Source organism: Lissotriton vulgaris, chromosome 1_1 (assembly GCF_964263255.1).
Source record: "Lissotriton vulgaris chromosome 1_1, aLisVul1.2, whole genome shotgun sequence".
NCBI lineage: Eukaryota > Metazoa > Chordata > Amphibia > Caudata > Salamandridae > Lissotriton > Lissotriton vulgaris.
The window spans coordinates 836,151,438-836,177,922 of NC_141685.1; the positions used below are offsets into that span (position 1 = coordinate 836,151,438).

The 26,485-nt window shown below is 44.2% G+C and overlaps 1 protein-coding gene across 1 annotated transcript in view; it reads right to left on the reverse strand.

Moving 5' to 3' along the window:
- LOC147747979 (guanylyl cyclase C-like) overlaps nt 1-26,485 on the reverse strand; it is a 501,196-nt gene that overhangs the window by 388,713 nt on the left and 85,998 nt on the right. The window contains exon 5 of the mRNA XM_086957493.1: nt 7,232-7,353. Within this exon, the coding sequence (XP_086813619.1) occupies nt 7,232-7,353 (122 nt within the window). The remainder of the gene's footprint in view (nt 1-7,231; nt 7,354-26,485) is intronic.

Consider the following 26,485-nt stretch of genomic DNA (forward strand, 5'->3'; position numbering starts at 1 on the left):
TGTAGCACACAGGCTACAGATGTCAACATGCTTTATACGTTCTCTGAATGTTTGTTCGAGGGAACTGGACAAGTGCATTGGAGCAGAACTTTTCCCAAATTGGCCAGTAGACCTCCACGCTGTTGATCCAGTTTAAAGGTGTGGTCACACAAATGATCCGTAAAACAATGTATGCTGCCGCCACCGGTCTATTTGATATGACCAATGGCAGAAAAAGTACTCCTCCATCTGAAATGAGGTCATGCTTGGTGCACACCTCCAGGTCACAGAACAAAACCAGACCTCAACAAACATGTCCAGGCCTAGACATGAGCTAGATTAGCATGACTCCAGGGCCAAAAATTAAAAGTCAGGATAACAGATACTCGCAGTTGAGTACTCAGGGTTGGGGTACTTGCCCATTTAAATCATACCTCAACTACTGGTACTCGCTCTAATGTGCACTGTTGCAAATAAAAATGTTAACACACTTACGGGCCCATTGGATGTCTGGCGGATCGCCACTGCCAAGCGGGCAGTGGCGATCCGCCAGACATCCTTACCTGCCCGCCACCCATTTCCCCCCTGCCATATTACTATGGCAGGGGGGACCGCGGCGGACGGAAAGACCGTCCACCGCTTTTCCGCCCCGGAAAAGGTTTAATTTGGTGGCCGTGTCTATCAGACACCGCCAGCCATATTTGCATAGGCCAAAACAGATGCCTTTCCGAGGTGGGGCAGGCGGTCTTCACTTCGGGGGCCCCTTGCGGGCCCCCATGGTGAAGGCGAGGTGGGGGGTGCACATGGGGGGTTGCATTTGCATATGCATTGCGGCAGGCACCGCGCGGTGCCTGCCGCTTTGTGTATGTAAACGCATACATGCTTTTTTAGCATTGTGGCGGGCGGTGCTGAGAGCACTGCCTGCCACAATGCTAAAAATGCAGGATGCGCCCGCCACTGTGATGGGCGCATCCTAATACCCCCCACGGGACCACCGCCCTTATGGCGGGCGGTCCCATTATCCGATAGGATGCCGGCGGACTAAGTCCGCCCATCATCCTAATGACCCCCTTAGTTGTTTGTATTCAAGATAGATTAGTATTTATTTAACCCCTTGCATGCTGATGACGGACCCCAGCCGTCATGCACTACAGTGCTCGTGTGCTGATGACGGCTGGGGGCCATCATGACCGCACCCGCGATCGGAATGTGCCGCACAGGCGCAGAATCGCGGCAGCATGCAAGGGGCTAAAAAAAAAATCATTTCAAATCCTCATAAAATATGTACACATACAAAAATTCAATAAAAAAATAATTCGTTACAATGGACCATAAAGGTTTAACATGCGTACATAATACTTTAAAGAGGATTTTCATATCTACTTGTATAGTAATTTGAATAAAATCACTAAAACTCCAGATTACATAGATTTTAGGCAGTTTGCAATTTACAAAGAAAACTAATCCTACATGTTCAATATCCTGGCTTTAATATCCATAGTCAATATCAATAATTATTATATATATAAAAATGTTTTTAAAAAAAATTAAAACATCAGTTTATCTATTGTGACTCATAACGCTTTATTATTGAAATAGCCATTCTAAAATAGTTAGAGACAGCAGTGCAAATAGGAACGGTAGACAAAGAGTGTAAAATGATTAGAACAATCCATTTACGTACAGGGGCGGATTTCTCTCAAAAGTGGGATTAAGAATTGTTCCCTCGGCTCTTTGTAAAGGGGGCAGAACAGCATAAAGTGCAAAGTGCACTGCGCTGCTAAATTGTCACATGGGCAAGCGGTGAGTTTGTCAACCCATCCTGACTGTGTGGGGTATGCCACTAAAAAGTGCAAAGTCCGTAGGCGAAGTCTGGTCATAAAAAATTTAGACTGTGCATTAATAGTAAAGGGTAAGTAAAATTGCTGTTGTGTCGGGGACAGACCTAGGTGGCATTACGCTCGCAAATACTGGTGGTGCAGAATTGCCTCAGAGTAGTGTGCTTCTTTTATGATGGTTTTCGCATTTGTATGGATGCTAGCACGATTATCATAGTAGTGCCCCAGACCAATTACGTTGAATTTTTCTCTCACAAATCGAAGCCATGGGAATCGCCAAAGCATTATCAAGGTTGATACAATCCATGATGACTTCCCTGCACACATTTTTTCCTAGAAATTTCAGAAATATACATTCACACTTCTTCTTTCTGTTCACATCACAGAATTAAAGTCTTTCAATTATTTATGTGCAAATGTTCTGTTCTTCCATGCCCAATGTATTTCAGGACATGCGTCCCATCATCATGGGCCAAATTCAATGTAAAAACCAGAACTGCACTCCAATTCGTTATGGAGATGAACATGATCTGAAATAAATCTGAAACCTCAAAGTCCGAGTTAAATATTGAAAAAGTAAATGCTTGTTTCTAAAACGCTTTAGTTTGAAGATTCCGACACCTGAAAAATTCCAATTCCAGTGTCGATCTCCATAACGAATTGGAGTGCAGTTCTGGTTTCTACATTGAATTTGGCCATAATTATATTTTGGTAACCTTCGGCTACAATGGCACCCGAAACATTTCCAAAAAGTATGAGCAACAATCCCCCCTCATACTGATAATTTATGAGAAGGTAGGACCTCCCCACCCGAAATAGCTGGTTTTGTATGCATTTCCTTCTTAATTTGTCACCATCTATTTGTGATGCCTTAATATTTCTGTCTTACTTCACCTATGGAAGCACTGGCTCTTTTGGCAACAAGGTCTATATAAAAGATAAGTTGTTAATATATAGGGATGTTAGACATGGCACCTTCCCGTGGGTCTCCCTTCCATTTTTTGCTGTTGCCTCATGTGTTTTTGCTGGTGTTAGATGCTTTGGGCACTGTGCCACTGCTGTCCAGTTCCACAGTGCAAGTGCTCCCTATTGTACATTGATTTATGGATTAGTGGTGACATGATTGGCTGATTTGGTTTACTGGTCAGGCCCTAGTACTGTGCACTGAGTGTACCCAGGGCTTGTAAACCAAATGCTGCAGGTGGGCTTGCAGCACTGGTTGTGCCACCCACAGAAGCAGCCTGTAAAAGTGTGTCTCAGGTCTGCCATTGCAGAGCCTACGTGCAGTCTGGTACTGCCATGCTGACTGGGCAAGTGCACCCACTTGCCAGTCACTAAACCTTCTCTTTTCTTCACATCAGACACCCCTATGGTAGGCCCAAGGGAAGGGTGCATTGTAAGTAAACGCTAGGACAAGCCCTGATGTGTGTGGCATGTCCTAATAGTGCATTACAGCCGTTTTCGTTTTTCACTATTGCAAGACTACCTATTCCTCATAGGCCAGAATGGGCAGTTAATTAATAAATATTACATTTTATAATCCTAACTGACTCAGGGAACTAGGTAGAAATTCGAGTTTAGTATGTCTGAACTCTGAATGATAAAATGCATCTGTTAGTAAAGTTGGTTTTAACATTCTGTGTTTGAAAATACCACTTTTAGAAAGTAGGTATTTTCTTGTCTAACCAAGTCTGCCTCTGCTAGGTTGTGTATTCCTTGTCCGGAGTATGAGTGACAGGGGCTGGGGGATTCCAGGAGACAGGGTGAGTCAGCCCAGTGGTGAATAGAGAGATCTGCCTCTAGATGGGAGGGAGGAGTTGCACCTGGGACCTGAATAGGACTGTGCCTTCCCTCCACAAGGCTGGCTACACCTCCTGTGGTGTGTTTTTTAACATTGCAGTGCAATATATGGCCACCTGAAGAAGGCTAGCCAGCCGAAACGCGCGTTGTGACCTACCTTGCCATATTGCATTATCACGTGTTTTGTTATGTTTGTCTTTCAATGGATTTTAATATTTATTCACTATTAAGAATTTGATGTGAAATATATATCTGTTTAAAATGAATATATTCCGAAAAAATCAAAAAAATGAAAACATTTAGTCTTAGGATAAAATAAATTTATACAAAAGAACATCTCTTATCTTGTGAGTGGTGAGTTCATCCGTTAGTAAATGTTGGTTATTATATTATTTGTAGTTTAATATAATTGTGTTGTCACTTGACTATGGACCTTTACCAAATAGTTTAGTTTCCCTATGTATAGCAAGTGTATCATTTTTTATAGATAGGGGTCCCCTTCTTTCCAAAGTGTTTGATGTCTCTGCCCTGCACTGTGAAAGGAAAGAAAGAGTCATGTAAACAGACTGCTCCAGGACTGACCAGAACTGGTTTGGACTAGGCAAAGGCCCCTCTGCCCTCAGAGGACAAAGGATTTTGGGGTATAAGTACTGGGACCCCGATCCCAAGAAATTAGATCACTTTTGGACAAGAAGAAGAAACCTTTGCTGAGGAGTGGAACCAGAGAGACTGAGGAGAGAGTATCCCTAAGCTGAAGTGCTGCTTGGGGAATTGGCCTGCAGTGGTTGCCTGACTGCCAAAGATAGGAGAGAGGAACTTTGTGTACTTTTCAACAACTTGTAAGGATGTCCAAGGGCTTGGAACAGAGCTTGCCTCCTGCTGAAGTCTCAGGGACAACAGACTTCACCCACCCGTTCCCCAAGAGTCCTCTGGAAGAGCCTGCAGTTGAGCTGGAGTTTTTGAGGACTTGCGTGTCGCAAGGAGCTGAAAGCGCGACTCAAGAACAGGAAGCATGTCGCCGAACTGCCGCTGTTGCTTCACAACACGAAGCACCTCGCATCACCGGAGAGGAGGATCGATGTTGCAGCAGACGCCGCCGCATCACCAGGAAGCGTGACGCAGGAGAAGAGGATCAATGTCGCATCAGACGCCGCCGCATCTCCGAGAAGCGTGTCGCAGGGCCTGTCGCGGCTTATCGCCGGAGAAGAGGATCGACGTCACAGCAGACGCCGGAGCATCACCGAGAAGAGTGTCACAGGGCCTGTCGCGGCTCGTATTGTTGTGGAAGCAACTCGCATCGCCAGGAGAGAGGATCGACGTAGCAGAAGACGCCGCCGCATCACTGGGAAGCGTGTTGCAGGGCTAGTTGCGGCTCGCATCGTGTAAAGCATCTCGCATCGCCGGAGAAGAGGATCGACATCGCAGCAAACGCCGCCGCATCACCGGGTAGCGTGTCGCATCAAGGAGAAAGCGCCATCTTTATTTCTTTGCACCAGATCTTCAACGCATCACCGTCCTTGCGTGTAAGGGACTACCGCATCACCTTTCTTTCAACACTTTTGTTGCCCTGTGTGTCGCATCTTAAGATACATTGACTCAAAGTGTTGAATTTTAAGAGCTAAGGAGAACTAAGCTAATTCTACCATTTTAAGTAAAGTATTGTAAATTTGTGTCATTTTTTATTCTTGTGTTAAATCTATATAAAAGATACTAATTTTTTATATAAAACCTGTGTGGTGTCCATCTGTAGTGTTGTCACTTGATTACTGTATGTGTTCACAAATGCTTTACACACTGCCTCTGAGATAAGCCTGTCTGCTCGTGCCAAGCTACCAAGGGGGTGAGCAGCGGTTATTTTAGGAGTGTACCCCCTTACCCTGACTAGAGGCAAGGGTCCCTATTTGTTACAAGTACCTACTTGTGTCAACTAGAGACCCCCAAATCTAACAAGGGAGAATGGATAAGTGCATAAACAAATCTTTCCTGTATGCAATCGTGGTGGTTGTACCATATGTAGCAGATTTGCATATTTATTTGTCCAAAACCCATGTATTATGCATGTGTGCACACCGCTAACATGCCATGTAAAATATCATTGATACACCCATATTTTAACCTTACTTATCTAGACTTCTACCACAAATGGTCTAGAGCTGGAATTAGAAAGTTAAATTATCCTAAGTTGAGAACATATATGGTGTGCTAGTTATATGGAACAGAGGGGCATATTTACAGGCACCTGTCTCCACAATCACGTCACTGTGGCGATAGGGGCTTCGCCTTATTTACAAGGCTGCATTACCTGGCTTAACGCCTCTTTGTAAATAAGGCACACTTTCACTATACTTAGCGTGAAAGGGGTTGGCAATGTGTACTGCAGTGGGAATTTTCGCTGCAACACCCATTGATTTTGATGCTACCCCCTATTTACAGGGGTGCCAAAATCTGGTCCTACTCTGACATTGTACAGCACACATAGAAATAGCGAATTGCCATGAATGATTGCAGCACACTTACAGGGAACTTTTCTAGGATTTTGCATTGTGTTTGCGTCACATAAGTGACGCAAATTGGCACAAACTTTTTTACAATTTACTTTCCAGCGCTAAACTTGTTTAGTGCTGAAATTAACAAATGAGTAACGTGAAGCCGAGCTGCTTTGCATTACTTTGCGCCATGGGGGCGTTCCAGGGGTGGAGCATGGGCATTCTCATGCAACCACCCAATGTTTCTCACTCTAAACCCAATTTACTAAGTAAAGTAGATTGGGTTTAGCGTGAGAAAACTGCACCTTTTTCAAGAAGGCGCAAGGAAGTAGAAATGCTTTCATTTCTCCTTCTTTTTCCGACTTTGCATGCATGCTGCACTATGCAGCACACATACAAAGAGGGAAAAGGTTTGAAGTGAGTCTCAGAATAGTATTTGTACCCTTCCAGTACAAAACCTATGCTAGACTCACGGAGACACCCTTGCACCATGGCGTAAAGGTGTCTCTGTGGCTCATGGCAACTGATTTCAGTGCTGGCGCTAGTGAGAGGGAGGAGAATGCCTTTTTATAGTAAATAGGGCGCTCTCCTCCTCTCTCCTTTTCACGTAGCGCAGTGCAGCATCTACAGCTGCTGCAGTGCTCTACGTGAAAAGTATGTAAATCTTCCCCATAGGAGTTGCAAATTGGCATTCTGGATTGTTTACATGCAGGAAGGGACACCTTCCTGCTCATAAGCAATCATTCCCTCAACGTAGGCACCCTTGCATTATGTTGCAAGGGTTTCTGAGTTGGCGCTAGGCAGCTGAATTTACCACCAGCGCAGGGGGAGACGCAGAGGTGCACTGTATTATTGTAAATACTGCGCATCCCTGCGTTTCTAAAGTGAATGAGTGCGGCGTTAGAAATTTTAGAGCTAACCTGTGCTCTGCCACTTCCTTATACATATGCCCCAGAGTTTCTATACGTTCAAGGGGGTAGGCAAAGTAAGGGACAGACATAGGGCCAGCCAGAATAATCTGGTATATATAGTGTTTTAACCTGGAATGTTCACTCCCTGGATGCGTGAAAATATGGGGGATCCAGAAAGGCTGGAACCTTGGAACTCATCTTCGACCTTGGCACTTACCGTTGCTTTTACGTTCTGGGGCTGAAAGTATCTTCGTAAAATGTTCCTCCGTTCTCAAAACCTCCTTGAAATTCAACGCTCTCTTGAAATGGCCGACATCCGCTTCCAAGGCGTTGATGTACCTGAAAAAACGAACCCGGTGTCAGTCAATCAGAGTGCAGCTATGTAGGGAACCTACAAAAGTGCAACACTAAAAGGAGAAGGACTGCAACCTACCGACAGGTTAGTGGTGATAAAGGGAAGATCAGGGCTAACAACAGGACTTGGATACAGGAAACCATGAGACGGCAATAAGGTAAATAAACACAGTGCTGTAATGTAGGCTATAGTGTAGAAAGAAACTACCAGTAGCGGCTCCTGGAGGGAGTGCTGCTGAGTGGTGGGGTGGGGAGGGGGAGATGGCGGGTGGGGGGAGTAGTAAACGCAATTTAATTTGTTTTATTTCTTTCTTTCTTTGCCTAACTCCGATCTGCTGTATGCCGGTGTTTACTGCAATACAGGAAGCAACAGGACTGCAATATTGGAAACCAAAGAATCACAACACATTAACCAGCAGTACTGCAATGAAGGAAACAACATAACTACTACAATACAGACAGTAGCAATACCATATAAAGGTAAAAGCAGAACTGCAAAATATGAAACAGCAAGATTGCAATATAGGAACACCATAGCTTTAATATAGGAAACATCAGGACAACAATATAGGAAACTGGGGTTGCCATATAGGAAATAGAATTAAAGCTCTACATGAATCTATAGAACTGCAATATATAAAATAGCAGGACTGCAAACTGGGAAACAAAAGGACTGCGATTAAGGACACAGCAAGACCTCAATATAGAATCAGTGGGACTGCAACATGTAGGAAACTCGAGGACTGAAATATAGGCAAGAACAGGCCTGCAATTTAGAAAACCAATGAGGTGTTAGCTAGGACACCGAAGGCCTGCAAGTTAGGACTCAGAATTCTGTATTATAGGAAACGTCCCTACTGCACTATAGGAAACAACAAGGTTCATTGTTAGGGAACAGTAGTACTGCAATCCAGAAAACTGCATCGGTGCAATATAAAGAATGACAGGACCAACATTTGGGAAAGTTCAGTACTGCAGAAGAGAAAACAGAGGCGCGCAATAGAGGCAGGTGCAGGACTGCCAAATAGAAAAGACGGGAGTGTAAAATGTGGGACATTACAATGCTGGCTGGCGGGAAAGCAAGGGTGAAATACAAAAAACAGCTTAGCAGCCGGATTTCAATGTACGACATAGCAGTACTGCACAGGTGTAGACAGCAGCACGCCTGCAATTGTGAAAAAGGCAGGATTGGGGCTGTAAGCAGCTGCGGCCCGGGTAGGTAAGAGCAGTGGGGTAGCAGGGCTGTGTGGGGAGGGGGGGGGGGGGGGGGGATTTCGACTGACAACCACGAGGGTAAATTAAACAAATAATTAATTTTCCCTTGTTGTCATCTGTCGAAATACCCACCCCGCCCTACCGCCCCACCGCTCTTACCTGCACGTGCCGCGGCTGGCTGCAAGACTGGGCATATCAGCGCTGCAATATAAGAAAAAGAATGATGGCAATGTATAAAGAAAAAAGCTTTATGTTTGGATATTAGAGTGCTGCAATATATGAAATATCAGTGCTGCAGGTAAAAAGAAAAGTACTGACAAAGTCATTCAGTCTGGTGTTGACTTCCAGCCTTTTGGCTTTGTCAGGGTTTGTTTTGTTTTGTAATGGTTTTTGCAAAACATTCTTTATGAGGCAGCTGCTGGGCCCTCATCAATCCTAATAAAACACGGACTGAAAGTTAAAAAAAATGTGGGGTCTCAAGATAGAATCATTGCCATAGTAGCCTTTGGTGCTTGCGGGAACTACTTTGTGTTTGGATGCGCTCCTTGTAAAAGGGCAGAATGCTGTCACTCACAACAAAGTTAGCCAATCGTTGAAGTGGGCTGACCCATTGTCCCATACTGTATGCTGTAGTGGGAAAATGTGAAGGTCACAATAATTGACCAATGGGGGCAGAAGGTTGGCAGAAAACCCCTGTATGTAAATGTAGTATACATACAATTTTAGGAAAATCAAAAGGTCTTATCTAATTCCAGACCAAGACCAACAAATAAGTTACAATAAGGACTGCAATAGAGTAAAGACAAGACTGTAAAAAAAATAGGAAATCTCAAGGCTCACATTAGGAAACATCAAGGCCACACTACAGAAACAGCATGGTTACAGGCTAGGAAACAGATTAGAAGGCAGCAGAACTGCAACATGGGCGACAACACACCTACAGTACTAGAAACATCCGGTGGTTCTCACTCTCGAAGCCTGCACTGCTGCTGTATGAGAAACAACAGGGTTGCAGGAGGGGAAACAACAGGAATGCAATAAAAACCAGCATAAATGCAACACATGAAAAACCAATAACACAATATTAGAAACAGAAGGACTGCAAGATAGCAAACAATGTATCTGCAATATAGAAAAGAGTATGACCGCAATGCAGACAAAGTTAGTATCGCAAGATGGGAAACAGAAAGATTGCAATAAAGAAACAACAGGTCTGCAATGTCAGAAAGTGCAGAATTGCAATATGAAACAGAGCACAATTGCACCATAAGAAGCATCATTATTACAATATACGAAGCAACAGGATGGCAATGTAGAAACTAGGAGACCTGTTAAGACAGGACACAGCAGGACTGCTGTAGGTTGGGAAATTGCAGTGCTGCAATAAAGGAAATAGCTGTGCTGCAGGTGGGGGAGGGGCTTTTGAAAACAGTAAGCGTACTATACAGGAAACAGCAGAGCAGCAGTTTAGGGGCTGGGGTACAAAGCCTTATGACTTTAGCAGGGTTTGTGACTGCAGAATGTTTTTTCTAAATCTACTAAACACATTTTGTGATTTGGTAATATGATACAGAATCACAAAATGGGTTTGTCAACTCTCAAACTTAAAAGAAAATATCTTTTCTTTTTAAGCGATGTCCAGTTTTATTTAGTTATCACAGACATGGTGCTCAGCTGACCCTAGCAGGCAATCTACCTTGTGATGGTATCCAATTGTAGAGATTAGCAATTTTGTGGAATTACTTATACCTACAAAAATTGTTTCATAACATTCTTTTCCATTTTCCAGAAGTCAGTGCGCAATTTGCAACCACTTTTTGCAAATGGTAATTTCATACACCAGGTCAGGCCTTAATTTCCCTATTTAGATATTTGTTGATAATTGTTAGAGACCTGGCCTTTTAGAGGGGTTATCTCTAGACTTTTTGCTTTTTGGCATCACGTTTTTGACCCATTTTTCATTGAGATTAGGACTCTACCACTGCTGATCGATGCTACAGTACATATGCTCTCTGTATAAATTGTGATTCTGACTTGTTGTCCATGATTGGCATACTTGATTTTCTGGTAAGTCCCTAGTAAAGTGCACTGAGTGCGCCAGGGCCTGTAAATCAAATGATACTAGTGGGCCTGCACACTGATTGTGCCAACCACACCAGTAGTCTTTCAAATTTGTCTCAGACCTGCCATTGCAGTGACTGCACACGCAATCTCAGACTGCCATGTTGACCTGGCAAGTGCACCCACTTGCCAGGCCCTAACCTTCCCTTTTTTTACATGTAAGGCAACCCTAAGGTAGAGCCAAGATTCCCCCATTGGTAGGGTGCAATGTATGTGAAAGGTAGGACATGTACTGGTGTTACATGTCCTTATAGTGAAATACTGTGTATTTTATTTTTCACTGTTGAAAGGCTGTCTGTCCCATAGGCTATCATTGGAGATGCACTGTAACATTTTGCATATGTAACTTTCAATTGGGAACAGCTGGAGATTTGGAGTTTAGGCTCTTTCTTGATTAACCATCCTGTGTGCCTCTGTCTGTTTGTGTATTCACTATCTGCTTTGGGAGTGACAGACACTGGGGATGTGCATTCTCTCTAGACAGTAACAAGGGGGGTTGAGTTGTGTCCTGCGTTTCCTGGGCAACTCATAACCAGGCTGAATAGTCCCCCTTGCATTTGGAGTGCTGAAGGGAGTTTTCATTAGCACCTGAATAGGCTATGTCTGCTCTACACAAAGCTGTGTCCACCTCTTGTAGTGACGCTGGACCAGGGAGGACAGAACTGTTTTTTACTGAGCTTTGAGACTCTTGCAAAGAAGACTACAAAGAGGAAATGTGGTATAAATATTAGACCTTAATAGAGCGAAACATTTTATCCTACATGGGATACCTGTTAGGAGTGAAATGTAAACCGCCTGTCGTATGCACTCAGATATTATTCAGTGCTATTGGTGAGACTAGATTATAGAGGAAATGTGAACCAAGTAACATGTGCTTGTGAAATTAACACTGATTTAATGTGAAACTTAACAAATGATTCATATAATTGTACTGACCACGTATGACCAATGTAACACACTAATATTGGGCTCATTAGTGATGTGACGCATTGACACTTTAAATGTATTTTGAATGTTTGTTAGTCTAATGATGTAGTTACTATAGACGTGCTAATATAGTTTAGTGAATGTTTCTATTGAACATGTTAATGACTTTAAACAAATACTAAATGTGAATTACATGGTACAATTATTATTTGTAGGCCTAAATCCGCAGCATGGTTGGAATGTTCTCGTTTCTGAAATTAGTGCTTAAATTCCCATGCGAGTCTTGTACAATGTTACTAGTTTCCATATTTTGCATTGCAACTTGACAAATGCTTTGTTAGTGAAGAGTAAGGGTATTATTTTCATTAGGGAGTAGAGGAGTAGGGTGTGGAGGAATGAAGGACTTACAGTTAGCTAGGACTGGCAAAGATAAGGTGAAGGGAGGTGTGTTCGCAAAGGAGAAGGAGAAGAGATCAAGGACGAACTGTTGCAGAGGGGCTTACACGAAGAAGACCAGGAAAGGAATCGACGTCATGGAAAATTTGTGGCTGAAGCTTACCGTAGAGTACAAGTGAGGAAAGCATTATGAGACATTTGCTGAATTCAATTTTGAATGTATGATTTATTAGAGAGAGGGACAGATGCCCATTTTCCATCTTGCCTTTTCAACAGATAGCACCTAGCTTGCTTCTGTCCTGCTTGTGGCTTTATGCTGCTTGACCCATCTGATGGTGGAGTGACTTCTTAGGAAGGCTCTCACTGCTGACACATTTTCCTCTTTCAAACCTTTTGCTTAAAAGCTAAATTAAGGAAGCCACTTCTAGAGTTAGAATAGGGATAGCTAGAACTAACTGTTTTTTTCCAAAGAAGTGCTGATGAAGGGGAACCTTAACTCTTGCTTTCTGATTATATGCATAATAGTCATTGAACTAGTTGTTCTTTTCTTGCTGCACCGAGTGAAACTCTTCAAGAGATTTGGATTTCTTCTGTTTCCTCTGTATCTTTATACTCCAATGCTGAGATTCGTATATGTCCAACTATTTTTGAATTTTTAATGAATCTTGACTATCCTTCATTTGGTTGTTGACCGGAGTTATTGTGTAGCCATATTGAGCTACATTGTATTTTAAACTGATTTACACATTTTTGCTCCCCTTTACACTTTCATGCTGCTAAAAAGAACCATCGGAGGATCGACATCGGAGGAGTACTGAGCAAATGAGCCCAGGCCCTTTCAACCTGAAACACTAGAACTTTAGATCATTTCTGGAATGAAGAGGAACCTCTGCCAAGGAGAAGAGCTGAAGAGCTGTATGGAGGAGTACTGTGTGCTGCTTGTTTGGGTTGAACTGCAGTTTCTGCTTCTACCAAAGGGAGCACAAAGACTGGAACTTTTGCTGTGAACTTGGTTATAAAGAATCTCCAAGAGCTTGTGTATGCTTGCCTCATGTTCTGAAGTCTCAGGGACACAAACACTTCACCACCAGCATCCTTGAACTCCACTTTTGACACTCCACCGCCACACGGCCAAAGAATCAACACAGCGCCTGAAATATCCACCGCATGTCGAGTCCTGTGCACCGGTCTCCAAAGTTTGTGATCACTGCACCAACTCCACCGCAGGCCCTGCAGTACGGCTGAAAGAATCAACACCCATTTGCCTGTGACTGAAGAAACTGATGTCGTGGCTTGCCGCCACGACATCGACCTCCAGCAAGTCCCGAATTTCCACACACCATACCTGTGCTACAAATTTTCCAAAGCATAACCCACAGACCAGAACCATCTTGAAATTAGTGCATTACTTCCCTCTACAGTCAGGATTAGATGTTTCACTTCTCCTGCGTGCAGCAGAACTGTTCTATTGCTTCCCCAAAGAGATAGGAACTGACATATCACTGGGTTCTCCTCTGCAGCTGTTTCGCCTTGTGGAGTTAGATGCAATTGAGGTAGTTTGTGTAAAAGTCACGCATCCATAGTTTTCTATAGACAGAATTGCTTGAAACCTATTAAAACTCGTTTTTTCTCTGGAGTTTTATATAGCGCAAACCACACCCGCAGGTATCAGAGCGCTTTACATAAGCACCAGTTACCTTACAGATGGACACATTCATTTTTGTCAGGCACAGGGAGATTAAGTGATTTACCCAGAATCACAGAATGTTGAGTGTCCCTGCTGAGACTCGAACCCAGTTCCCCAGCTCGGAGGTTGACGGCCCTAGCCGTTAGGCCACATTCTCTCTATTTTGTATTGTGTATGTTGGATTTTTGTTGTTTGGTCTTGTTTGGTTTAGATAAAGATACTTTATTTTTCTAAACTGGGTAGTGTCCACTTTTCACTGCGGTACTGTGTACTTGGGTACAAATACTTAACACGTTGCCTTTGGGATAAGCCTGTCTGCTGGTGCCAAGCTACCAAGGGGGTGAGCAGGGTTTATCTAAATTGTGTAACTCCCTTATCCTGACTAGTAGCAATTGTCCCTACTTGGACAAGGCGCATATCTCTTTTAACTAGAGACCCCCCTTTCTAACAATAGTAAAATCATTCCTATGCTGCTTCTAAGGTCAAACAATCTAGTCTGGGAGCCCGGGGACTAACAGGAAGAGAAAGAAAGAGGCAGAAAGAAGGGGGAAGGACGAAGGAGGGTACCAAACGGCAAAACACATCAGAGGTGGAGAGGCTAGGTTAATATTCATTGAAGTTTTTGATAATAAGATTCATTTTATTGTTTAAGCTAATAAAGTCAGAATCTAATCTAAGTTTATTTAGGAGGTCACTCAATAACTGAGCTTCTTAGTAACAAAAAATAGAGCCATCAAATTATGTTCTCTTTATGTTACATAGGCAGGCTTGGGCAGTGTTGTTTGATCTCCGTTATCTTGAAAGTCGGCAGTAGGTAATTTGTTATTAGATGTAGTTCTTGCTGGTTTTCCAGAAAGCATGATGGTAGTGTATTGGCTTTTACTCCACAGATAGGTAGAGTAGTGTTGGCCATAACCAGCCTCATTCAACCAGTGACACGTGTGTGTAGCAGAAATAATAATTCCTTAATGCAGAACGAGGTCACAGCAGCAGGATCGGAGAGTCACTACCTCAGATAGAGAGATCAGGAAAGGCCTTCAGATCCTGAGAGCTCTGGGTAGTATACTTATTATTATTTTATTTATAAATTTTGCAATAATACAAAAAGAACAAAAATACAAATCTCAATCATAGACGGAAATAAAAGAGCAGGCCACATAAATTATACGCTATCCAGCGTCAGACTGTAAAATTATAAAGAGGGTAACGGCACAGTGGGGTGTAATTCTCAACAGCGAATAATATATCTCTTCCCAGGGCAAGTCGGACCAGGGGGATAAGCAAACATGTCTCCCGTTAATGGAATGGGGAATGTCAACCATGTCACAATAGTACCCACAAAAGAGAGACAAGGGATAGCAGTTTCTCTAATCCATGTCACAATACCTGTACATCAAATATGTATTAAACAATAAAGAAATACAAACATTAGTCATCCCGCATTTCAGCCTCTCCCCGGCGTGACTCCTGATATTGTGTAAATTGACCACATTAACTCTTGTGATGACAGCGTCCTCTCCGTATTGGGCCACGATGTCTTCAGGTGTTAGAGCTTGAGGGCACGACAGTTGGGATACCATATTTATAAACTCTTCAGTCCTCGATTCTTGATCTAAATGCTCACTTCCTTCCACCGGGGGATGGCGTGACAGAAAGTCCGCCGGGTTTTTTGCTCCTGGCCTGTAGACTAGGTCCATTTGATAATGCTGGACCTGAATGGCCCATCTTTCAATCCGCGGCGGCGGGTGTGGGGCAGTACCTTTGAATAACGGTACTAGAGGCTGATGATCCGTGACCATTCTGAAAGGCTGTCCAGTGATATATAAATGGAAATGATTGCAGGCCCATTTCACGGCCAACGCCTCTCTCTCAATCTGCGAATACCTGGCTTCTGTCGCAGTTAGCGCCTTGCTCGCAAACGCCAATGGTACCCATACTCCAGGCTCAGACTGCTGCGTCAGCAGCGCACCTAGCCCAACTGGACTGGCGTCCACTAGTATTTCTGTCTTTCGGGCCGTGTCAAAATAGGCCATCGTCGTGCTGTCCAGCAGTGCGGTCTTTATTTTGTCAAAAGCCTCCTCTTCTACTTGGGACCACCTCCATGGATTATCCTTTTTGGTCAGGTTCCGCAGCGGTTCAGCTAACGTGGCGAGCTGCGGGATGAACCGGGCACAATATTGGGCCATTCCCAGGAAACTTCGCACTTCAGATGCAGTGGTCGGGGCTGGGGCACTTTTGATGGCGGTGGATTCCGTGGATCTACCTTGACCCCCTCTGAATCGAAGACGTATCCGAAGAACTCTATCGACTGTTTGAAGAATTGACACTTCTCTTTATGCAGTGTTACACCAAACTCTGCCAACCTACTGAGTGTGGCCTTCAGTCTCCTGTGGTGTTCCTCACTGGTTTTAGCGTGGATGAGTATGTCATCACTGACATTTAATACTCCATTCAGTCCCGGTAGAATCTCTTTTATAGTGTTCTGAAAGATTTCAGCAGCCGACGTGATGCCAAAATTGAGGCGTTTATACCTCCTCAAACCTAAGTGCGTTGAAAAAGTTGTTATGTACCGACTCTCTTCTGCCAACTTCAGTTGATGGTAGCCGGCGTTTAGGTCCAATTTGGAGAACCATTGTGCTCCATTCAAGTCTGTTAGTATGTCATCCACCGTGGGCGTGAGATGCCTCTCCCTCTTGATTGCTTTATTGGGCATCCTCATGTCTATGCATATGCGGATCTGGCCAGGTTGTCTAGGCTTCTCAGCAATCACCTTTGGTGACACCCAGGGTGTCGGTCCGGTCACTTTTTCTATTACTCCTTGCTCTTCCAGCTTGATGAGTTCCTGCTCAACCACCGGTCGAAGGTGAAATGTTATCCTCCGATGCCTCAACGCAATGGGTTGGATCGCCTTGTCAATGTGTAGTTTGACAGGTGGCCTCTTGATGGTACCCAAACCACAGAATAATGACGGGAATAGTTGAAGGATCTCCTCCGTGTGGAAAGCTTTGACAGCATTTGCAAAGGCAATTAGTTTGAGGTCCTCTGCCGTGTGACTGCCCACTAACAGGTCTGCCTCTTTATCTATTACATGAAACGTTGTCGTCAGCTCCTGATCTTCAGCTTTTACCTGCACCGTCATTTTTCCTCTCAGGGGTAATGGAGTCTTGCTGCCATAGGTGAGTATGCGAGCCTTAGATGGTACTAGTTGCGGTCTTGGTCGCAGCGCCTTGTAATGTTGAATACCCATGACATTGATTGTTGCCCCAGTGTCTATTACCCCTGTCACGGTGGACCCATCTATTTGGATCTGACATTTCGGCTGAGGCCTCCGCCGCCTTTTGAGCTCGCTTACGAATGATACATAATAGCACTCTTCTTCCTCGTCGGTCGACGAGTCATCCAGCCGTTGTTGGTGGCGGGACGGTGTTCTGTTCCCTCTCACTGGGTGAGTATCACATGTGTCCTCTAGTGCCAGTTGCCGCGCCGCTTTAGTGGGTGCTCTTCTTCCTGCTGATCCTTGCCCTCGTGGATTCCCTCTTGCACCACCCCTACATACGCTGGCAAAGTGGTTGTTTCCTCCACATCTGTCACATGTCTTGCCACGTGCGGGGCAGCTGTCTCTGTTGTGTTCTTTGTATCCACAGGAACCACATTGTGCTCGTCTTTGTGTCCTTTGCCGGGATTGCCTGAATTTGAACCTTTCATAATGGGGATTCAACTGTGGGTCAAAGTGGGCATTCAATGCAGCCACTGCAGCATTGTAATCTGTTGCTGCTCCGGTGTTTGGCAGATGTAGGAATAACTTATAGAGTTTGTCCCCACCAAAGTGTAGTAGCAGCGACCTTTTTACCTCATTGTCCTTCTCCCTCGTGGCTGTGAAATAGTTATTCAGGCGGCTTAACCATACTGCCCAGCGTGGCGCCGCCGTGCTCGGGTCTGCTAACGCGCTGAAAGGAGGAATTGGGTTGATCTGAGAGTGTGGCGAAGGGTGGATCACTGCGCCTACTGCCTGTGGTCCTGCCTGTCCTGCCCCTGCTGCTGGGGCTGCTGCCTGCTGAGCTCCTCCACCCGTCGCTGCATCTTGCACCACCGGCATACTTGTGGCTATCTGGGCTGGTTCTACTCTTCCCCTTTTCAAATGGCTCCAGGATAGTTCTGCGCCTGCGTGAGTGGCCTTCCCCTTCGCGTCGCGCACTCACTAAATGTCCATGACATCAGCATACACCATTGTGGCCATACTTCGATTCCCTGTGACTTCCAGTCACTTCGCCTGTCACCTTTAGACACCATACAGTTTTTATTTTGCAATTGTCCCTACCAGTGCTTGTTTGCAGCACCTTTAGACACCATATAATTTTTATTTTGCAATTGTCCCTGCCCGTGCTTGTTTGCAGCACCCTGGCGTAGTCACAGCTCCCTCGCCGGTCCGCCGGCGTCACACCACTCCCCACGGGGAAGCCCAGCGCTTCCCGCCGTGCCTCCGCTCCTGCTGTGTCCCTCGACGCCCTGTCGAGGCTCGCCGTGCGTCTTCCGAGGCTGGGGCAGGCCTCGCGGACCCACTGCGCATACGCGCCAGTCAGCAGGCAACGGCCGGGCCCTCGCAATGCCGCACCAGACGGCTCCACAGCTTTTCCGCTGCCACTCGTTCCCGCCGGTCACCATGCAGCTCAGCACACGCTGCTTACCGGCACAATGCAGGCCTCGACTCTCTCCTTCACGGCAACGCGGAAACGGAACACCACACACCAGTCGGGACCACGCCGTCGCCGCCAGAAACGTACTGCAATGCGGGGCCTTTAATTCTTCGGTTACCACCCTCGTCATCAGTGTGGACTGCTGGGACACCACGCTAGGACAACATCAGTGAGGTAGGGTAACAGGCATACAAAAAATGGAGACCACGCTATTACTGTGCTGGGTCGGACCGGAAGCCTCGAGCGACCTCCATCCTTTTATTTATAGGCTTCTGGCCACGCCTGGCCAGAAGATGATACAATGTGCAGTAGTGTTTCCGGGTCTCAGCCGAGACCCGCGAAACACTAGACTGTTACATCCATCAATACACGTAATTCCTTAAACATGTGACGAGGAACCACTATAGGAATATTAATGAAAAGAAAGAGAAAGTGGGGCAACACCACCATCTTCATCAAGGAGACTCTCCCACCAGCGAGAGCAGAAGACAAATCCAGCGATCGACATCATCACTCAACTTGGCAATTGCTCTAGCATAATTTGCTCTGATCACGAGGTCGGCATCTGAATGGACTTGAATCCACAAGTAGCGGACCGGGTCAGAGGTCCACTGCAAATGGTAATCTAACTGCGTGGGAGTCGTGCAAGGTGTCAAAGGGAAAATCAACAATTTGTCCCAATTGATTTTCAACCCCGATAGCCCACCATATCACAGCACCTCACGAATAACAGCGGAGAGATGTACTTCCGGGTTTCTAATGTAAAAAAGCATGTTTTCCGCGTAGACTGACACTATTAAATTATAGTTAGGGAAGCGGAGGCCCCTATGGCCATGATATCCTTGCAGTGCTCTCAACCAGGGTTCAGCAGCTAAAGCATATAATAGCGGGGACAAGGGACAGCCCTGTCTAGTGCCCCGCGAAATAAAAACAGGATCAGAAACCATATCTGCAACACGGACTCGAGCTGCTGGCTAATTATAAAGTACCGCAACCAATTGCAAAAAGCATCACCGACACCCATGCGATGCAGCACAGTGTAAAGAAAAGACCATTCAATAGAATCAAATGCCTGTTCGGCATCTAAGAAGACCGCCGCATCAGGGACTTCTGGGGGGGGGGTATGCTGAAGGGCCCCAAATACCGTCCAGAGATTATGCGAGGGTGAACGGCCCTGAATGAACCCTGCCTGCTCAGAACCAATCAACTGAGGAAGCAGCGGGGAGAGAGGATTAGCTAGAATCTTAGCAAAGATCTTAGTGTCTACATTCAGCAAAGATAGCAGACTATAGGAGGTGCACTTTTGGGGGTCCGTATCTGGTTTCAATAAAGTAATGATCAGGGCCTCCTATATGGTCTGTGGCATGACCCCGCCAGCCCCCATCTCCAGGAACAATGTGGCCTAATGGGGAATCAACAGATCACTATAGGCCTTTATAAAATGCCACTGTGAGCCCATCCTGACTAGGAGCGCTACCCTCTCTCATCGAGTTCAGCACTAATCGTATTCCTGAGTGTTCAATGGGGTGCATCAAAAACTCCCTGTGCCAGTTTTGTAACCTGGGCAACTCGATATACTCCAGATAGCATCACTGGTGGAGACTTTTGAGCTATATAGCTCTTGATAGTCATTCCAGAACTGATTAGCGATATCTACAGGATCCGTCCAAGCAGAACCATCAGCGCCTGACAAAATGGGCACGCCACTGGATTCCAGCCTATGTTTAGCCATTGCTGCTATAACCGAGCCAGGTCGATCTGCCTCACCATATGATCTAGCTGTAGCATATTTGCCCATATGTTTTACCTCACTGTCTGCTTCGGCATTAAACTTGTCTATTGTGGATTTCAGGAGTTTGTGTAATTGTGGAGAGGTCTCCCATGTCAGCTCTTCCTCCAAAGCAGCTATCGGATTTCTAAAAGTTCTAGTCTATCTCGTATTGACCGAAGGACTCCCGCATGTTTACTGATGGCTATGCTCCTAATATAAGCCTTAAATGATTCCCAAACTGTAGCAAAAGAATCTACTGTGCCAATATTAATCATAAAAAATTCTGAGATTGCCTCATTTTATTCTGCTTTAAAAACTGTGTCTAATAGAGAATAGGGAGGGAACCACCATAAGAAGGCATGAGGACCTCGCAGAGGTATGGAAAGAGTCAATAAAATAGGTGAGAGATCAGAGAACATTCGAGCTAGTACTGCACAATCCTATACCCTGGGAATTAAGGCTAGCGAGATGAACCAGTTATCTATGCATGTGTATATGTAATGGGGTGCCGAATAGTGTGTAAACCCCCCTTTAGCATTTGAGCGAGTACTCGACACGTCCACCATTTGCAGTTGTACAGAGATATCAACAATCGCTCTGGCAGCAGCCAATGGGGTTCTCATTGGTCCCTTAGAGCGGTCTAGCATTGGATCCAAAACACCGTTGAAGTCCCCACCCCACACCATCGATAGAGGGGAATGCACCTTAATAGCCTGAAAAAGGGATTGATAGAACTGCGGATCATCAGAATTCGGGCCATAGGAGTTTACTACAAGTAGATCCGTAAAGGAATTATATCAGCGGGCAATGACATATCGACCAGAAGGGTCCGCTTCACAACATTCAATCTGGAGCTTCGCTCTGGGGTTAACACAGGTCATATCGCCCCTAGAGTGAGAGGTGAAGCAGGCGGCATGGTAAACCCCCAAAGTATGACTCCCCGTCAACAGACTGCAGCTCGGATGTAGGTTCGTCGCAGCTCGGATGTAGGTTCGTCTCCTGCAGAAAAGCTTTATCCACCTCCTTTCTCTTTAAATAAGCCCGAATCTTGCACACCATTCTATGGTCATTAAGACCTCTAACGTTTCACGTCAAGAGCTTCAAACGTTTTCTATGATCCATATTGTTGTATTTGTGCTGGGCTACAATTGTTGCAGGGTTAGTGAAGAGATTCCCATAGTCTAGTTCCTCTAGGGTGTTCTTTACATAATTGAGCCAGGGAATTCGCATACATTTGTCCCTCTCTAAACAATCCGATAAAATTTCTCTGCTTAGAGACGCATAAGGATTAACCCAGATTTTTAACCAGGCCACAATTGGCCTGAGTTTTACCAAATCATCTAGGTGTGGCCTCCCTAATTCCCTGTGTACTATGAGGCCAGCAGTACTTGGGGGTACCCTCAGGATGGATTTTAGGTATTTGTTTTCCTCCCGTTGGATACTTGTGGTGTTAACAAAGCCCCATACTTCTGCCCCATAAATTACTTTAGAGCATGATATGGAGCTATACAGGTTCATCACCTGTTCCGGGCTCCATCTGCCTAACCTCCTGCCGTAGCTTGCTATTGCCCCATTAGAAGCGATCATTTTACTGCAACGTTCCTCCACCAGGGAGTTAAACTTTAAGGCGCCATCAAAAGTTACACCTAGATAAGGAAACGTTTTAACCTCTTCTACTATGTGACTACCTATTGTGTAAGTGAATTTAGAAGGAGTTTTTTTTCCAGCCAGGAGCACATAGGATTTGCCCAGGTTAACAGAGAGATCTAGGGCACCCATGAACTTAACAAATCCGTCAATCAAGATTTGTAGGCTCCTGGGTGTGCGTGTAATCAGGACCGCGTCATCTGCGTAGAGCAGAACAGGAATATGACGCAACCCCACCCTTGGGCAATCTGCCTTTAAACCTAACAGATACTGCTCCAGATTGTTAATATAAAGGGAGAACAAAAAAGGGGCGAGAATGCAGCCTTGCCGGACTCCACTCATGCAGGGAAAAGAGTCGGTCAGCCCCCCCTCCCTGTTAAATCGAACCCTAGCCGTGGTGTCAGTATGCAGTTCCCTAAGTATGTTGATTAGGCCACTCTCTATCCCCATACGAGACATCATGTCCCACAGTTTCTCCCTGTTGACGTGATCAAATGCCGCTGCCAAGTCCATGAATCCCATGTAGATCGATTCATCACTGGCCATGGTGTATTTGGCAGTCAGCATGTAAAGGTTCAGGCATTGATCACTGGTGGACCTCCCTGTCCTAAATCCATATTGAGTGTCCGAGAAGATGTTATTTTCTTCGGTCCACTCGGACAGTCGGTTGAGGATCGCCCTACCTAGGAGTTTAGCCGATACATCAATCAGGGAGATAGGACGATAGCACTTGGGGTCGTCCCTATTGCCCTTCTTAAAGATCGGCACAATTATAGCTTTGGACCAGGACGGTGGCAGACCACAGGTGATGGCAGTGTTTATGACCCTGGTCATTAAGGGGGCCCAGAGTTCTATGCTGCTCAGAAACAGGTCGGGGGGATTCCATCAGGGCCAGGGGCTTTGTTTTTGGTCAGACCCTCTATCCCAGCAGTGATCTCCTTGATAGTGAATACAACCGTTGAAGCCTGAGTTGGGATTTCAGGTGGCTCTACGGGAGTACCGGGCTCATGATTATACAGACCCCTATAGTGAGTGACCCACTGTTCTGGAAGGATGTTAGACCCTATCTCCGGGGTGTCGTTTTCCTGGAAAGTGGGTTTGTTGATGATTCTCCAAAAACCTGCTAAATCCTTTCTTTCCCCTGCTTCTCTTAGGTCTGCCCACGCTTCTCCCTGCAGAGCGAGTTTCCTCCTCTTGGTCTCTTTCTTATATTTCTCCCTGCACACCTTGATTTTTTGGGGGTCCCTTGGTTTAAATTTAAGGCTGCTTTTAAGCTCCCTCAATGCTTTTGAACAATCTTTATCCAACCATCGAGGGTTACCATGGTTCCTTGTGGGCGCAGTAGTTTTTAATAGACCATCAATCAGATTGGCAATCTGACCGAATGCTTCCAGTAGCCTTGGTCCGTGGACTTCTGTGTCTAAACAGTCGTTAATAGCAGATTTACCAGCGTCCACAAGGGCCTTATAAAACTTTTCCCCATCTATTTTGGACCACTTTAATCTCCTGCCTTGATCTGTTACCCTCTCCGTGAATGTGCGATGGTCTCTACTTTTTGAACCCACCCTATACATCAGCTCCAAAACAAGTGGGTTATGGTCGCTGAAACTGCTCCATTCTATCCCTACACTAATTATCTTATTTAGCAGGGATCTTGAGACCAGGATGTAGTCTATAACGGATGAGCATCCTCTGCCCTTGAATGTGGGTGGGAGTGTACCATCCTTCTGTGTGCCTATCATATAAATAGTATGCTCAAGGTCATACTTGAGCCGGAGCATACTGAAAGCTGACCCTGTCGACGTATGGGAGAAATGCGGCCCCTTCTCCATGGGGCATTGGGACCAGTCTGTATTTGTTGGGACCAATGCCGGACAAAGGTGGCAATTAAAGTCTCCCATGACCAGCAGCGCATATGACTGCCCCTTTTTCTGGACTGTTATTTCCTGACCCAGCCTATAATCCAATTCAGCTACACGTGAGGTGTGGTCTCCAGCGATCTTGTTGTTATAGATATTAAAAACAGTGAGCCCCTTCCCGGTGAACCGAACTGCTTGAATCCCTTGGGAATTCCAATCTGTGGAAGACCAACTGCCCGGGAGGTCTAAATCTATGTAAATGGATAGTCCTCCCATGGCTCTCCCTGATCTAGATTTTTGCGCGGGTACAAAGAAACACTTATACCCCTGCAAGTGAAAATTGTTCTCCGGGGCCCATGTCTCCTGCAGGCTGATTGCATGGAATTTTCTGATGTAATCAAGCCATTCTTTGTTGTTAAATTTGGCTGCCAAACCTGCTATGTTCCAAGAAATCATTCTCAGTTCCTCACAACTCTGCTCTGTTCCCCCTTGAGGCCCCATTTGTATCTCAATCTCTGACCCTTGCATGTCCAGCCCATGTCTCCCTCCTATACTTTCAATGAATGGCTGACATAATATCGACAGACAGAATATCGAAATGCAAAAATATCGGAGCAAAAATATCGACAGCAAAAATATCGGAATCCTATCTTCATTAAGGTAAGTACAAAAATATCGAAAAAATAATATCGTAGTACAAAAATATCGGAATCAAAAATATCGTTTTTTTAAATGTATTTATAATAATGTAAAAATAATTTTATAATTTTACAAATATTAAATAAAAATATTAAAACAAAATTAAAACGAATACATATACATTTAAAATTAATAAAACACTTAATAATTTAATGTAATTTTAATTTTTTTCATGTTATTTATTTGATTTAATGTAATATTTTTTTGTTTTTACCCTGTACGCCTGTACTCCAAAAACCCAAAACTGACCCTGAACCCTAAAAATATCCCTGTAGCCCAAAAACCCAAAACTGACCCTGAAACCTAAAAATACCCCTTTACCCAAAAACTGAAAACTGACCCTTATCCCTAAAAATACCCCTTTACCCAAAAACTGAAAACTGACCCTGAACCCTAAAAATACCCCTTTACCCAAAAACTGAAAACTGACCCTGAACCCTAAAAATACCCCTTTACCCGAAAACTGACCCTGAACCCTAAAAATACCCCTTTACCCATGAACTGAAAACTGACCCTGAACCCTAAAAATACCCCTTTACCCAAAAACTGAAAACTGACCCAGAACCCTAAAAATACCCCTTTACCCAAAAACTGAAAACTGACCCTGAACCCTAAAAATACTCCTTTACCCAAAATTAATGAATATTATTTAATTACCAATTAATTATTAATTAACAATAACAATAAAGTAAATATATTAGCACATTTGCTGTAATTAATTTAATTTAATAATTAATATTATTTTTCCCAATTAATTAATTAAGAATAACAAAAAATTATATATAAAAAAATACTATAATTAATGTAATTAAATAATTAATATTAATAATTACCAACTAATTAATAATTATAAATATGTACAAAATTATACTAATTAATTAACTAATTAATATAAATTAATTACCAATTAATTATTAATTAAAATATGTACAAACATATATCAATTAATTAATTATTATTAAATTACTTCCCACCATATTCCCCTATAAACCCATAACCCGCTACAGAACATATTTATCAATTAATCAATTAATTAAAAATAATTAAAAATTATTTCTCAATTAATTAATTAATAATTCCTACTAATTAATAATTAATTTAACATAATTAAATTACTTCCCACCCTATTCCCCTATAAACCCACAACCCGCTACAGTAGTAAAAGACAATATTTAATTAAATTACATTAAAAATAAATAATAAAACATAATAAATACAATATAATATACACTAAATTTATTTAAAAATTGATATTAGTAACATCGAAGTTATTTATTTCGATATTATTGACATCAATATTTAAAACTTCGATATTACTGATATCATACTAATATCGATATTAAGACTGTCGATATTACTTACCTTCGATATTTTGTCCCATCGATATTTAAACTTCGATATTTTTGTATATCGATATTTAAAAATCGATATTTTGTCTGTGTACCACTTTCAATATCTGTAACCCTGGACCCACCTAACACAGACTTCCCGACCCAGCTAGATGAAGTTTGCTGTGCCAAGGGACTTTGCTGCACCAACGCCTCTATTAAGGGCCCTTTTTTCCCATCTCCTAAAGGGACAGTATCCGTTTGTCAATCAACCCCCTCAAGGCCATTCAAACAATCGAACCGGTTGAAAGTGTGAAAGGGTGGCTCTGGGCAGCTAAATAGTGGCCTGGGGTTAAATTCATGATGTCTTCCCCTCCGACCAACCCTCGTCCAGTTATCATAGGTTTGAGACGGGTGTACAGGGGCAGGGATAGGGGGAAAGAAGAAAGACACATGGAGGGTTTGAATAGTTGATTCCCGTGATCTATTCTTTCCTTGACATATGTGAGAGACAGTTCCACCATCCCTGAAACTCACCAGTATACAATCCCCTATTATGGATTTGTGTGTTCTCCCCACCCAGGGCACCCTTCTAACCATTATGATTTCATTGTTTAGATATACCGGGAGGGGTCTGTTCACGTTTAGCCACTTGATTACCCTGCTTTTTAAGGAGCAAAAGTCCTCAGCTTCCCCCGCTTCAAGTGGGGGGACGCCCGCCATGACTACCGTGTAATCATTTGCCTCTGGAGGTAGATTAGGCCTACGTGGCC